At 53.6% G+C, this 12991-nt stretch overlaps 3 protein-coding genes across 3 annotated transcripts; 2 read left to right on the plus strand and 1 right to left on the minus strand.

Moving 5' to 3' along the window:
* Positions 1-4753: 4753 nt before the first annotated feature.
* Positions 4754-5856, plus strand: BDP81DRAFT_458468 (CAAX amino terminal protease; the record flags this gene model as incomplete). The annotated part of the gene is made up of 3 exons (XM_060593416.1): positions 4754-4846; positions 4920-5303; positions 5374-5856. 3 exons carry the CDS (start codon positions 4754-4756, stop codon positions 5854-5856), a joined length of 960 nt encoding a protein of 319 aa, XP_060448905.1.
* Positions 5857-5906: 50 nt separating this feature from the next.
* BDP81DRAFT_391026 (uncharacterized protein) lies at positions 5907-7225 on the minus strand (the record flags this gene model as incomplete). The annotated part of the gene is made up of 2 exons (XM_060587496.1): positions 5907-7116; positions 7179-7225. 2 exons carry the CDS (start codon positions 7223-7225, stop codon positions 5907-5909), a joined length of 1257 nt encoding a protein of 418 aa, XP_060448906.1.
* An 832-nt stretch (positions 7226-8057) lies between these two features.
* On the plus strand, positions 8058-12850 carry BDP81DRAFT_458464 (glucose inhibited division protein A-domain-containing protein; the record flags this gene model as incomplete). Its single annotated transcript, XM_060593415.1, has 4 exons — positions 8058-9197; positions 9263-9832; positions 10832-11113; positions 11180-12850. 4 exons carry the CDS (start codon positions 8058-8060, stop codon positions 12848-12850), a joined length of 3663 nt encoding a protein of 1220 aa, XP_060448907.1.
* Between the last annotated feature and the right edge of the window lie 141 nt (positions 12851-12991).

The raw sequence follows: 12991 nt of genomic DNA on the forward strand, positions 1-12991 counted from the left end.
AATAAATACTCTTTGCTCCCCTTCTGCGTTCGAATTGAGATGCAAGAACCAGCCAAGCGGCTATTGCTCGTAACTCAGAGCTACCTTAGGCTCGATATCCCCTTTTAGTCGCAAATCGCAAGTCGAAGCCAAGCTGACGTTTCTCTGTCAGAAAGAGACTCCGGGTCTCATGCAGGTCCGACTCCTGATTCCTGATGGCGCGACGACAATTGCTGCTCGCTCAAGCGGAAGTGGGCGCTGGCTGTGGAAAAGGCGGTCGAGGGCGTTCGTTGCGTCGTATGGATAATGGGGACTTCTGCACAAAAGTTATGGGATATCGACTATTGTTACCGAGTACACCAGGTACGAAGTACAGACAGAGTGCTGCGCCTTCGAATTTGTATGGTACGCTGCACTGCACCGGGCACAGACGACTCTACGCCGGGTTGGGGGCTGAATGAGCTACTTGACTGGCTAGTTGACCTCGAATGACCTGAATGCCTGTCTCTTGCTCGTCCTCTCGTTCAGGCTTCAGCAACACGTCCAGCTAGGTGCCTCGAATTGGCAGTGGCAGTGGTCGAATGAGCGGCAGGCTTGGGCCTCGACACTTGACACCCTCAAATGGTAGCCGACCAGGGCTGTTCTCCAGAGACTCGAGACTCGAACCGGATCAGGGGTTTGGAAGTTGGGCCAGGCCGCCAGACTTTCGCGCGGCAATGGTTGATGGCGGCTATGCAGTACACTATATTCGTCCGTAGGCAGGTCGCAGGGCCCGCCTGTAAGTGGAATGTCGGCCGGACTGGCTTGAGCCAGAGAACCAGGGGGCGGCGGCGGCGGGAGACGCAACTGGCTAGAGTCTCTCCGAGACGATGGGCGACGCGGAATCGTGTATTTGTAGGAAAGGGGGACGGTTCGATAGCCGTTACGTCGTATGGGGATCGGCCCTGGGGTTGGTTGTCTGATGCACGCCAGCTGTCCTGCAAAGGAACGAACCACGTCCTTTATCTTCACCAGCTGATTTCAAGAAGAGAAAGGAGAGCAAGGAGGAGGGGGAGAAGGGTAGCGGTGCGATGCGGCCATGGCATGGCGATGGGGTCGCGGCCTTTTTGACACACGGGTGCTAATTGCAATATCCGACAGCAGCACCTATTATTATTATTATGCCCTTCCGACGTCGACGTGGTTCGCGAAGCCTGACGAGGAAAACAAAACAAACCGCCGCCGTGAGTAACGCCCGATCTAAGGCCACACCAAGGAGCTCCCTGGGCCGTGAACGAGTACAAGGTCTGGATGACCCGGCCAAGGACGACCGCTCGACGGCGCCACTCGAGGAAAACGACTAGAAGGTCAAGGACGGCCTGGGCTGAGATGCGGCCTTGGGGTAAACCTGTGAAGCTACTACCATATCACACGGATGGTGCCGCACTAATTAGTGACCGATGTACTCCGTAGGGCAGGGAAGACTGAAACTACTCTATAGCCTAGCACGCGAGATATGGGATTGGGGGTATCGTGCACAGTAGTGTACCCAAAGTAATGGGAAGATATAGGTGAGGTACGCATACTTGAACCTTGGGATACCATGACTAACCGGCAGATGGAGCCGATCGCGGAGCATCATGCTTGTTGATTAGTACGGTTAAAGTGAACGTGGAAAAAGAAACGCTCCCCCAAATTACAGTCTTGGAGATGGGAGAAAACAACGGGCGGGCTCCCGCTCAACTTCTCAAGAACGTGTTTAGAGCACGTCCTTTACATCTAAAGTAGCGCGCCTCCATGGCCTTGGAAGTTACGAGACACGGACGTTTGAACGGAGCCCCAAGACATGATGGAACACAGAGAAGCAAATGTGTCCGTAGGCATTAGAACAACGTCCATGTGTTGAACCACTCGATTCTCTAAGCCTTGGGGCGCCCATTCTCGAGCTGATTAGCTCCCGCTCTCCGCGCCATGTCTGTGAGAGAAACTGAGAGGACAGATACGTGCGGTCAACGGCGTTGAATCCAGTCAAATTCCCCATCATTATTCTTCCCTCACCCATGCTTGTTCGATTCTACATTCCCTTGTTCCCTGTCAATCCACCCAGCATCTTGGGTCTTTGATGACGAGTTGCAGAGAATCAGCAACAACTCACTGAGAACAGAGACGTTGGCACGTTGCGGATACATCATCCCATGTATCCGTATGTACGGAGTATGGATAGTGTGTTTAAACCGTTTAGGTGGGTTCGCCTCGGTGAAGCAGGGTTGCCCGGAGGCAAGGAGCCTAGACATTAATAACTCACCATGAGCCCAGAGAGAAGGTACCTAGTTCAAGGTGAACTGAGACATGCCTAGCTCATCAACAACACGAAGCTCAAGATCTTCTCGCCATAAGCATCCGTGCCCACTGCCCTCGCTGTTCCAAGACTGTCAGTCCCTTCCAACCACCAAGACTTTTGTTTGGACACTGGCCTCTGCTGCTGCAGTGACGGGCGGCCAGCCGGTGGCCTGAGTCCACGCCGTCGCAAGTGTACGGATATAGCCCGCATCGGCGAGTCGCCGTGCCCTGTCATCCGGTGCGCCGTGCTGCACTGACTTCGGTTGGCAAGATGAAGAACCCACCGGGCACTCTCTGTCCAGACTCCAGAAAGTCCAGCGCCGGCATCAGCGGAGGTTGGCATTTACAAGTCACCAGTATCGTCAGTGGTCAGAAACGGGACACAATGACCGTCATCTCAAGACCACGGCTTAGCTCTGGCGGTAAGATGCAGGGTGCAACCTGGAGTGGAACAGACCAGCCCGCTAAACCACATCTAAAGTCGTGTGTTCTGTTGTTACATCGTTGTTTTCCATTCCCTCACTTCTTTTGGGGGCTTCCTAGTGGGCGGGCTTCTAGAAAAACTCAACTAGCTTTCCCAGCAGCAGCAGCAGCAGCAGCAGCAGCATGAGCGTTTGAGATGCGCGGGGAACCCAAAGAAATGGCGTGGGCGGCTTCGAGGCGCTTATCGCCATCTGCTGCCTCAGTGTGGTTGGTTGTCGTTTCTAGGCCATAGCCGCTGCGGCAAGTCCAGACTCCAAACATTTCAGTGAAACTTGAAGAAAGGATATCCGTACCTTGGCCGAGGCCGCGCCTTAGGTTGCACCTTGGGGGAACCAGGTGCCAGCTGACGCAGGTGGATCTCATCCCACAGTTTCCATCATCCCATGCTCGTCGAATATTTGATGAGGTGCGGAGCTCTTTTTTCGAAAACCAGCACAACTTGCACTATTACGATGCCGCGGACATAGAATTACAGAGAGCTCGCGGGGATAAAATTTTGCTACTTTGTTGACTATCTTACCGAAAGCGGAAGTGTTGTAAACAATTCCGGGATACAGGGCACAGTCCCAATTTGAATCACTAATAAGGACCTGACGAGTCCCCCGTCCTGATCCAAAAATCGCAAAAGGTTCGTGCGCTACACGAGGGACCAGCAAGCTCTTCGTGCCTCTCACTCACAAGTTACACCGACTGGCTCGGAACGGTGGACGGCGATGGCGGTCGTCGTTGACAGTGCTCGGTGACCCGTTGCTGTGAAGACGGGGGAAAGCTTCAAACACTCGCCCGCTTCACGATTACCCCGGCTGTATCTGAGCTCAGCCCTTGTGTGAGAATTGCAGTGCACGAAGTAGTACTTCGTACAGAGTCTGGATAATATTGATAATTATGTCGGCGTTGTTATTGCTGAATCGTGTGCCTGCAGGAGTGGATGCACATGGCAAGGAAACAAAAGTTGGACCCTCTCGCATGGACGGAGACGAGAGTCGGGGAGGCTTGTCTTGCCTTACCTAGCACCGTCTCCATTGATGATTGCAGAAATAAAGATGTCATGAGGTGAGGCGGACACAGTGGGAATGCAGCGGTTACGCCGTTCAGACTCCAGAGCACCCCATACTGATAAATGCACAAGTATGCAGGATGCCAGAACGGATGCGACCGCGATGCATGCTGGACGGCTGGAGTCGGGCTTCCTTTCTCATTGGCAACATGTTTCTCTGTGAGAACTTCCAATTGACTCTTTTGATTGGTCATTCATCTCTGAGTACCGTTGGTTCTCGGCTGCCAATTGTGCGTCGTCATCCGGTCACAATCCCCTTTGTCCATGGATAATGCCACGACACCGACGGGGCGCGTCCATCTCGCGGACACTTCGCGTTTGCACTGTTCAGCATATTGTCGGTGTCCTTTTCAGGCTTTCCCTCCTGCATGCAGTAGTGTCCCCAGAGGCGTCGTAGACTCGTAGTACCAGTGCGCTACTGCACAATAGCCTGCAGGCACAAATTGAATGATGGACACTGCGGTCTGCAGGTGTCTGACAGCTCAGCATCCAATTTCCCAATCCGAAAGCACGACGCAGGGGCATTGCCATTCTCGAAAGTTGAAGGCGAGTTCCAATATCCATATCTTGCTCCTCCACTGTTTTGCTGTGCTTCGCCCGGGCGTGGACTTTGTGGGGCCAAGGAAAGCGAGAAAGGTTCCATTTCCTTTTGGTGACACAGTGACAGTTGGACACAGCTGCGAGTATCCGTAAGGCAGGGCAGGCACCTTCTGCTCCACTGGAAAGTCCGAACGATTATGTAATTTCCTCACTTCACCTCTCCCGGAACGTGATACCTTTGTGAATGGAAGAGACAATTAAGGGGAGAATCATAGCCGTTTCGTCACGCAACCGAGGGATTGGCAGTGGAGTGTAGAGTTGAACCTCTGTTACCACAGATATCTTGTGCACGCAGTTGCGCCGGCGGTACTCATCATGACTTCGTCCAATAACCCAGACTTGGGGTCTGCCAAAGGTCTTCCCGGAACTGCTCCAGTCCTACAGCCGTTGACGGCATGCGCGATGCTGGTATGGCGAGGGATTCCTTACTCTTCTTCACTCCTGTCGAGGTAAATGTCCAGCCACTAACTCGTCTGTTCAGGTCGTATATACGGCAATTTACGTGGCGCCTCTCTACATCTCGCCTGCCAGCCGCCCATCACCAACACTCTCGAGGGACGACCCTGTCGCCATCCGCACGCGCATCAGATCTGTTCTATTCTCTACCGCATCATGCTCCGCCCTGACGTACCTCATCCTGGCCCGTCTACCTGACGGTGCTCTGCCTTATGGACCACTGCATGCAATGGGATACTGGCCCATTGGCGTACTCGAGTCTGCATCATGCCTTCTCCTTACGGCGATCCTGTTCGCGGCTCCGCTCTACGAGACTCTTCTCATAGACGGCGTTTGGGAAGACTGGCGCGGTCTTGGTCCCATCACCCGCGTTTGGACACAGTTGACATCCTGGCGGAACATTGTCATGGTAAGTTGCTTCAAGGAAGCCTCAGACGTATCTTTTGCTCCGTTTCCAGAGATGCTAATGTGAGATGAAGGGACCTTTGACCGAGGAGATGCTGTTCCGTTCTGCCTCTGTGCCGCTGATGCTCTGCGCTCGCATGTCATTGACACAGACCGTCTTCCTGTCTCCGGTCATATTCGGCTTTGCACACGTCCATCACTTTTATGAATTCCGCATCTCTCACCCCAAGGTGCCACTGGTCGCTGCCGTGGCACGCTCAGTCCTGCAGTTCAGCTACACGTCTCTCTTCGGCGCCTATGCCACATTCCTTTTCCTCCGATCAGGAAGCCTACTAGCCATCGTGCTGGTGCATGCATTTTGCAATGCAATGGGCCTGCCCCGTTTCCGGGGCGCTGTCGAGCCTTACTGGCACGTCAGTGGACACCACACGCCAGCTGATGGTCGGAAGTGGACGGTGATTTACTATGTACTTTTATTCACCGGGGCCATTACTTGGTGGAAAAGCCTGTTCCCCATGACCCAGACTTCGGCCAGCCTGTTTCCGCAGGGATTCTGAGGTGCATTTTGGTTGTAAATACACTAGATACTGTCCTAGCAATGAACACGTCACGTCTTCATGTCGATATCTAGCCCCGGCATTGCGCCGGGTATCGTCAACCCGTCGTCACTACGCATCCTGCGTCGAAGTAGCGAATCGTGCTCCCAACCTGTGTGTGTCCTTGCCTCGGCTTCGACCTCTCTTCGAGCTTCTGCGCGGAGGTTCGGATTGGTGTCTTTCCCCTTCGCCCTGCTCACTGACGCGTTGATCTCGGCGGCCAGCCCATCTTCAGGGCCCCTCGTGTTCTTTTTGCGCGGCCACATACTCGGCAGGGCGATCTCCTGAAATCGTGGCTCCACGCATCGCTCGTCGAACCAACGGTGTAAACGGGACTCAATCAATTGGGCGATTTTGGGCACATCTTGAAGCCTTGAACGGCTTCCGAGAAGACTTCGAATTGACAGGTCGAGGCGGTAATCATCCATGAAGCTGAAAGTCATCATGGTCGGTGTAGATTGTGAGGGGTTGCTCGGGATGAAGGAAATCGACAAAGTGCCACTGAACCTTACGACGGAGACTGAGAGTGCTACGGGCAGCACGGCACTGAGGTTCTTGGGGTAGTTGAGGAGAAGCTTTGTCTCGAGGGCGAGAGTGAGCATGTCGCTGAGGTCAACATCCATCCGAGCCTGCAGCTTCGCGCCATCTCTCGTTGCGGCGCTCGCGTTGAGAGTTCTGCCGCTGCCCAGATTCAGCCCGTCCTCATCAACAGGTATGACCCGACAGTTGCTGAAAATCGGGAAGTCCTCTCCTAGGCTCAGCTCCGTCACGCGGATCTCGTCTACAAAGTCGGGCCTCGATCCTCCGTTCAGTGCCTTGGTGAGGGAGCTCAGAATGGCATCGTCATGCTGCGCGTCGCTTCGAAACTGGGCGATTGTTTGGGCCACGAGGACGTTGAACCAGTCCAAACTCTCTGGCTGGTGACTGTCTACGTTGTAGTAGGTTTTGCTGAGGATGGAACCGATGGTCAGATTCGGAGGGTTCCGGAGGACGCTCGACTTCTTCCGATTGAGCGTCTGCTGGCCATGCTTTGCGTTTGCTGTCCGAAGACTGAGGAGAGAGCGCTTATGAGCCAAGGTCCTTGATCGACGTTCTGTTGCTCTCAGTGATGCTGTCACCTCTGGCGAGGGAGGGTCGCCGAAGATGAAGAATTTGATGAAGGCGGCTAGAACGAGAACAACTGATAGTTGGCCGAGAATGAGTCCCTGCGTGAATGAGAGGCTATGTGACCAGTTAGCATGTAATTATTTGAAGAGCAGCAGGTGTAAGGATAAAGAACTGACGTTGGCTCTGCCTTTGCTGGGCAAGTATCAGCGGCAAGGCCTGGCATCGTGATGGTGGCCGACGATGTATCGGTCGATGCTTAGAAGACGGTACTCCTCTGATATGTGCTCATCGGGGACGAAGTACAAGATTGTAAGTGAGGACTTGGTCGTTGTGCAGTAAGAAAACCTGTGAGATGCCGCATGAATGCTATAGTGAAGTGCCTTCCGGTCTCGTTTGACTAACAGTTTTGACACTGTGGAGTGTGGCCTGAACGTCACTGCTTGTAGGATCCACAGCTGACCCGAATAGGCTAGCCACTGTGTCAGGCGTTCTGGGCACACTCATACCGCGGGAGTTTCCACTGTTGTGTTAAAGTATATAATACCATTCAACGTTTACGCAACATCACCACATTCATGTCATAGAGATATATAAAGAGTGAGAATGGTCAAGATCCAATTCTTCTCCTAGTTAGGCACTGTGGTTTCAGCACTTAGAAATCCGGTGGCGTGTCCAGCTGTTGCGTTTAGCCTCCAGAAGGCTGGTAGGGATGTGGAGGTACCTGAGGTCGAAGGTACTTTACCAAGGATGTGGTACCTAAGGTACGCATGCACGCAGGCCAGGGAGCTCAGGCAAGCTGCCCCAGTCAACTCCGCCATCTGCGAACGACATTGATTCCGCTCATCCAGCGATTCATCTTAATTCATCAACGACACAACACAGCCGAATGCCATCCACGCCGAGAGAATCAACATCTCCCATACAGCACTGATTGCTGTTCCCATCTCATCGCCACCACCAGCTGAAGACCTGCCCACTAGGCGTCTCCCATCCTTGGCTCTATCGAACACGCTTCACCACGTATTCGACCTTTGCGCTCTGCGCCGCTGGTCAATATGGACGTGGCACAAGCAGTGGCCGGCTATGTCTCTCGAATGATTCAGTCCGCTGATTCCTCATCGACGACACAGTCGGCAAAGATGAAGGTTCTGCTGCTGGACCGCGAGACAGTTCCTATTGTGTCCACTGCCATCACACAGTCAGCACTACTGAACCATGAGGTCTATCTCATTGATCGTATAGACAATGCCAACAGAGAGAAGATGCGCCACCTGCGATGTTTATGTCTCGTACGACCCTCGCCAGACTCCATCCAGCTCCTGATTGATGAGTTACGGGAGCCAAAATACGGAGAGTATCATCTGTACTTCACCAACGTTGTCAAGAAGTCATCACTAGAAAGACTTGCCGAGGCTGACGACCACGAGGTCGTCAAGTTGGTCCAGGAGCAGTTTGCCGACTTCATTGTCATCAACCCCGATCTGTTCTCACTTGGACTCAGCCTTCCCCATCAGCGTCTGTGGGGCAGCAATCCAGACACGTGGAACCCAGACGCCCTGCAAAGAAGTGCCGACGGACTTATTGCTGTGCTTCTTGCACTCAAAAAGAAACCGCTTATCAGATATTCCAAGACCAGCCCACTCACCAAGAAACTGGCTACGGAAGTGCGATATCGAATTACACAGGAGGAGCAGCTTTTCGACTTTCGGAAGGTGGACACGCCCCCTCTCCTCCTCGTACTCGACCGGCGCGAGGATCCAGCAACACCTCTCCTCACCCAATGGACATATCAAGCCATGGTGCATCATCTTCTCGGTATCACCAACGGTCGAGTTGACCTGAGCGATGTGCCTGACATTCGCCCGGAGCTAAAAGAGATTGTCTTGTCGCAAGACCAGGATCCTTTCTTTAAGAAGAACATGTATCTCAACTTCGGTGACTTGGGCGGGAACATTAAAGACTACGTGGAGCAATACCAATCCAAGACACAAAACAGCTCAAATATCGAGTCGATATCGGACATGAAGCGCTTTATTGAGGAATACCCCGAGTTCCGCAAGCTATCTGGAAATGTTAGCAAGCACGTCACCTTAGTCTCGGAGTTGAGTAGACGTGTTGGCGCCGAGAATCTGCTCGAAGTCAGTGAGCTTGAACAAAGTCTCGCTTGCAACGACAATCATGCGGCTGATCTCAAGGTACGTATCTGATGACAATAGCACGACTTTCCAGCAGAGATACCAGAAGCTGACTCTTCCCATAGAACATACAAAAGCTCATTCAGTCTCCAAAGGTGACAAGCGACAGCAAGGTTGGTCTAGTCGCCCTCTATGCGCTACGGTATGAGCGCAACCCGTCCAACGCACTCCCCATGCTCGTGGACCTCTTGGTGGCCGCTGGCGGGGTGTCGGTCCGACGAGCAGATCTCATCTCCAAGCTAGTGAAATATCAATCTTCATTACAGCAATCGCAGGGCCAAGCAGGCATTGCAGACATTTTCGAGGGGGGTGGCATCTTTGGAGGAGCCGGTGCCCGGTTCAAGGGGCTGAAGGGCGTTGAGAACGTTTACACACAGCACAGTCCTTTGCTTGAAAGCACGCTTCAGAATCTGATCCGGGGGCGACTGAAAGAACAGCAGTATCCTTTTGTCGAGGGCGGAGGAACTACTCGAGACAAGCCGCAAGACGTTATTGTCTTCATAGTAGGCGGAGCAACGTACGAGGAGGCTAAAATGGTGGCAACAATCAACGCATCTTCGCCAGGTGTGCGCTTGGTGCTAGGAGGTACCACAGTCCACAACTCGGCTACGTTCCTTGAAGAGGTTGAGGATGCTGTATCTTCATGGCCCGAGACGCAAAAATCTAGCACGAGGCGATAGGTGGACAGCAATCCGGTCTTGGCCTTGCTGATGGTTTGGGAGAGTCAAGATCTCGACGACCACGGATGATTGTCACGCCTGTTCGTGTATCTAGGCCATTCCATGAGCAATACATACGCAAGGCTATCGGGCGTCGATTTGTTGTGCACCAAGATGTTTTTCAACTAAGCTAATTCCACACAGAATTACTACTTGTACTTTATAAGCAACTTACAAAAGTGCGGGAGTGGTGATCATAGGCCCTTTGTGACATGCTCGAATTGCATGGACAAGACAACGACAAAGGGGGAGAAGAGGAAGAGTGATAGCCATCTGGTGATCATCGCCTTACATAACTTATTGATGGAAGTATTGGCAGTGACCATCAAACTTGGGGTTCTCCAGCAGGTGCAAGTATTTATGCTTCTTGAGACTAGACAAGAGAATTGGCAATGTTATCGTGGACTAGTATTGCTATGTATAGTCGATGCGACATGCCAGATTACTCCTAATCGATGCAATTACTCCAAAGATGCCCGTGACGAGGATAGGATGTTGACGACTTGAGAAGCTGCACCCAAAATACCCCGGGCGCAGTCGGCGCTTGTAATCGCCGTGCACCGATCATGTCACTGCACTGTGGCACCAAGGGGCCAAAAAAATCATTGGGGAGGAAAGGCGCGCAGGTAATCTGGATACAAACCAGGAGACCCTCAGCCTTCAAAGTCGGTTTCTACCACTCAGGACACGAGCCTGCCGGCCGCGTTTTCTTCTGTTGGAGCGCGTGTAGTCTTTTAAGTCTGTACACATAAGCGATGCGCTCCCTTTCAGCAGCCTTGAAGCTGCGCCCGCGTCTTGCTGCCAGAGGCCTGCGACAGCTCGGCAGGCGCGGATTCGCAGACGTTGCAGAAGGCACCAGGTAAGTTCGTGTGATATACCGGAAACATACACCCCTAGCACGCTGGTAGCACACAGCTAACTCGATGCTCAAGACCATTCGATGTCGTCGTAGTAGGAGGCGGCCACGCGGGCGCAGAAGCATGCGCAGCGGCTGCCAGAACCGGCGCGCGGACAGCTCTGGTAACACCAAAGATCGAGAACCTCGGCACCTGTTCCTGCAACCCATCTTTCGGCGGCATCGGCAAAGGAATCATACTTCGCGAAATCGACGCTCTCGACGGGCTGGCAGGTAGGGTCATCGATAAGGCCGGCGTGCAGTTCAGGGTCCTGAACCGGACCAAGGGGCCGGCTGTTTGGGTATGAAAACTAGAGAAATCCTTCTTGAAGACAATCTTCGTGGTTGCTAACTCCATATTTGTACAGGGACCTCGAGCGCAGATTGATCGAAAACTATACCAAAAGCACATGAGAGAAGAGCTGGAAACGTACCCAAACCTGTCCATCGTACTAGGCAGTGTATCCGATATCGTCACGAGCGCGAGCGCGGAAACCACGAGTTCCGCCCAGAGCAAGATCACAGGCGTGCGTCTCGAGTCTGGCGAGGTCCTCGCTACACGCGCAGTCATTATCACCACGGGCACATTCCTCAGCGCCGAGATCCATATCGGCATGAATTCGTACCCAGCAGGACGGATAGGAGAAGATGCCTCCTTCGGATTAAGCAAGTCGTTGAATGACAGCGGTTTTCGCCTAGGACGGCTCAAGACAGGAACGCCGCCGCGTATCGCCAAAGACAGCATCGACTTCTCGCAGCTCGAGAGGCAGCCCGGAGACGACCCGCCGATGCCGTTCAGCTTCCTGAACGATAGAGTCACCGTCGAGGAGCAGATGTCCTGCTGGGTCACTTATACGAATGAGGCGACACATGACATCGTAAGGGCTAACCTGGATAAGACGATACACATCCGAGAAACCATCAGGGGCCCAAGATATTGCCCCTCATTAGAGGCTAAAATCACTCGGTTCTCTGACAAGGACAAGCATCTTGTCTGGCTGGAGCCCGAAGGGTTCGACAGCGACCTCATATACCCCAATGGCTTGTCCATGACGGTACCGGAAGAGGCCCAGGAACAGATTCTGCGCTCGATCCCGGGCCTGGAGAAATGTGTCATGACACAGGTCGGCTACGGCGTCGAGTACGACTACATAGACCCTCGGAGCCTCAAGGCGACGCTCGAAACGAAGCAGATCAGCGGTCTGTTCCTCGCTGGACAGATCAATGGCACTACGGGCTATGAAGAGGCAGCCGGGCAGGGTGTTGTTGCCGGAATGAACGCCGGTCGCTCCGCTCTGGGTCTCGAAGCGGCCCCTATATCCCGAGCAGACGGCTACATCGGCATCATGATTGACGACCTCATCACCAAGGGCGTCACTGAGCCATATAGGATGTTCACAACACGAAGCGAATACAGACTGACGTCGAGAGCGGATAACGCCGACCTCCGGCTGACGGAGAAGGGACGGAATTGGGGCGTGGTGTCTGACAACCGGTGGACACACTTCAGCGACGAGAAGCAGCAGATGGACGACATCATGTCACTCCTCTCTTCGACGAGCAAGAGCACGCCCGAATGGTCCAAGCGTGGTTTCCGCGTAAAAGAAGACACGACAAGACGCAACGCAATGGATATGCTCCGATTAAAGGACGTAACCTGGGACCAAGTCGCTGCCGCTGTGCCAGGCATCGACTCCATTCCGGACCGTATCAAGTCTCGCATCCACATCGAGGCGACGTACGCACCATTCATCAAGCGACAGCTCGCCGAGCGCAAGGTCTTTGCCCGGGACGAAAGCCTGAGACTGCCCGATTCCATCGACTATGACAAGGTCCCGGGCCTGGCCATGGCCGAGAAGACGGTTCTCAAAGCCACCATGCCCGAGACTCTGGCGCAGGCGAGGCGGTTGGAGGGTATCACACCATCTGGGTGCCTCCGGTTGTTGGGCTACGTGCAACGCCAGCAGAAGACCATTGCCCTGGCCAACATGGAGAAGCCGTGGCGGGAAAAGCAGAGCCGGGAGAAGGGCATGCCGTGACGTAACGACTAGGTGTAATGATTATAGAGAGAAGAGCTCCCCGGCCGATGTAAAGATGGAGAAGGCCAGAAAAACGTGGCCTCCTAGCCTCAATGTTTGTACCAATACCATAGCTGCCAGCTGGGACCAAAGTTTCCTGCT

The sequence above is a fragment of the Colletotrichum phormii genome (genome assembly GCF_030913505.1).
Source record: "Colletotrichum phormii strain CBS 102054 chromosome Unknown BDP81scaffold_4, whole genome shotgun sequence".
NCBI classification, from domain to species: domain Eukaryota; kingdom Fungi; phylum Ascomycota; class Sordariomycetes; order Glomerellales; family Glomerellaceae; genus Colletotrichum; species Colletotrichum phormii.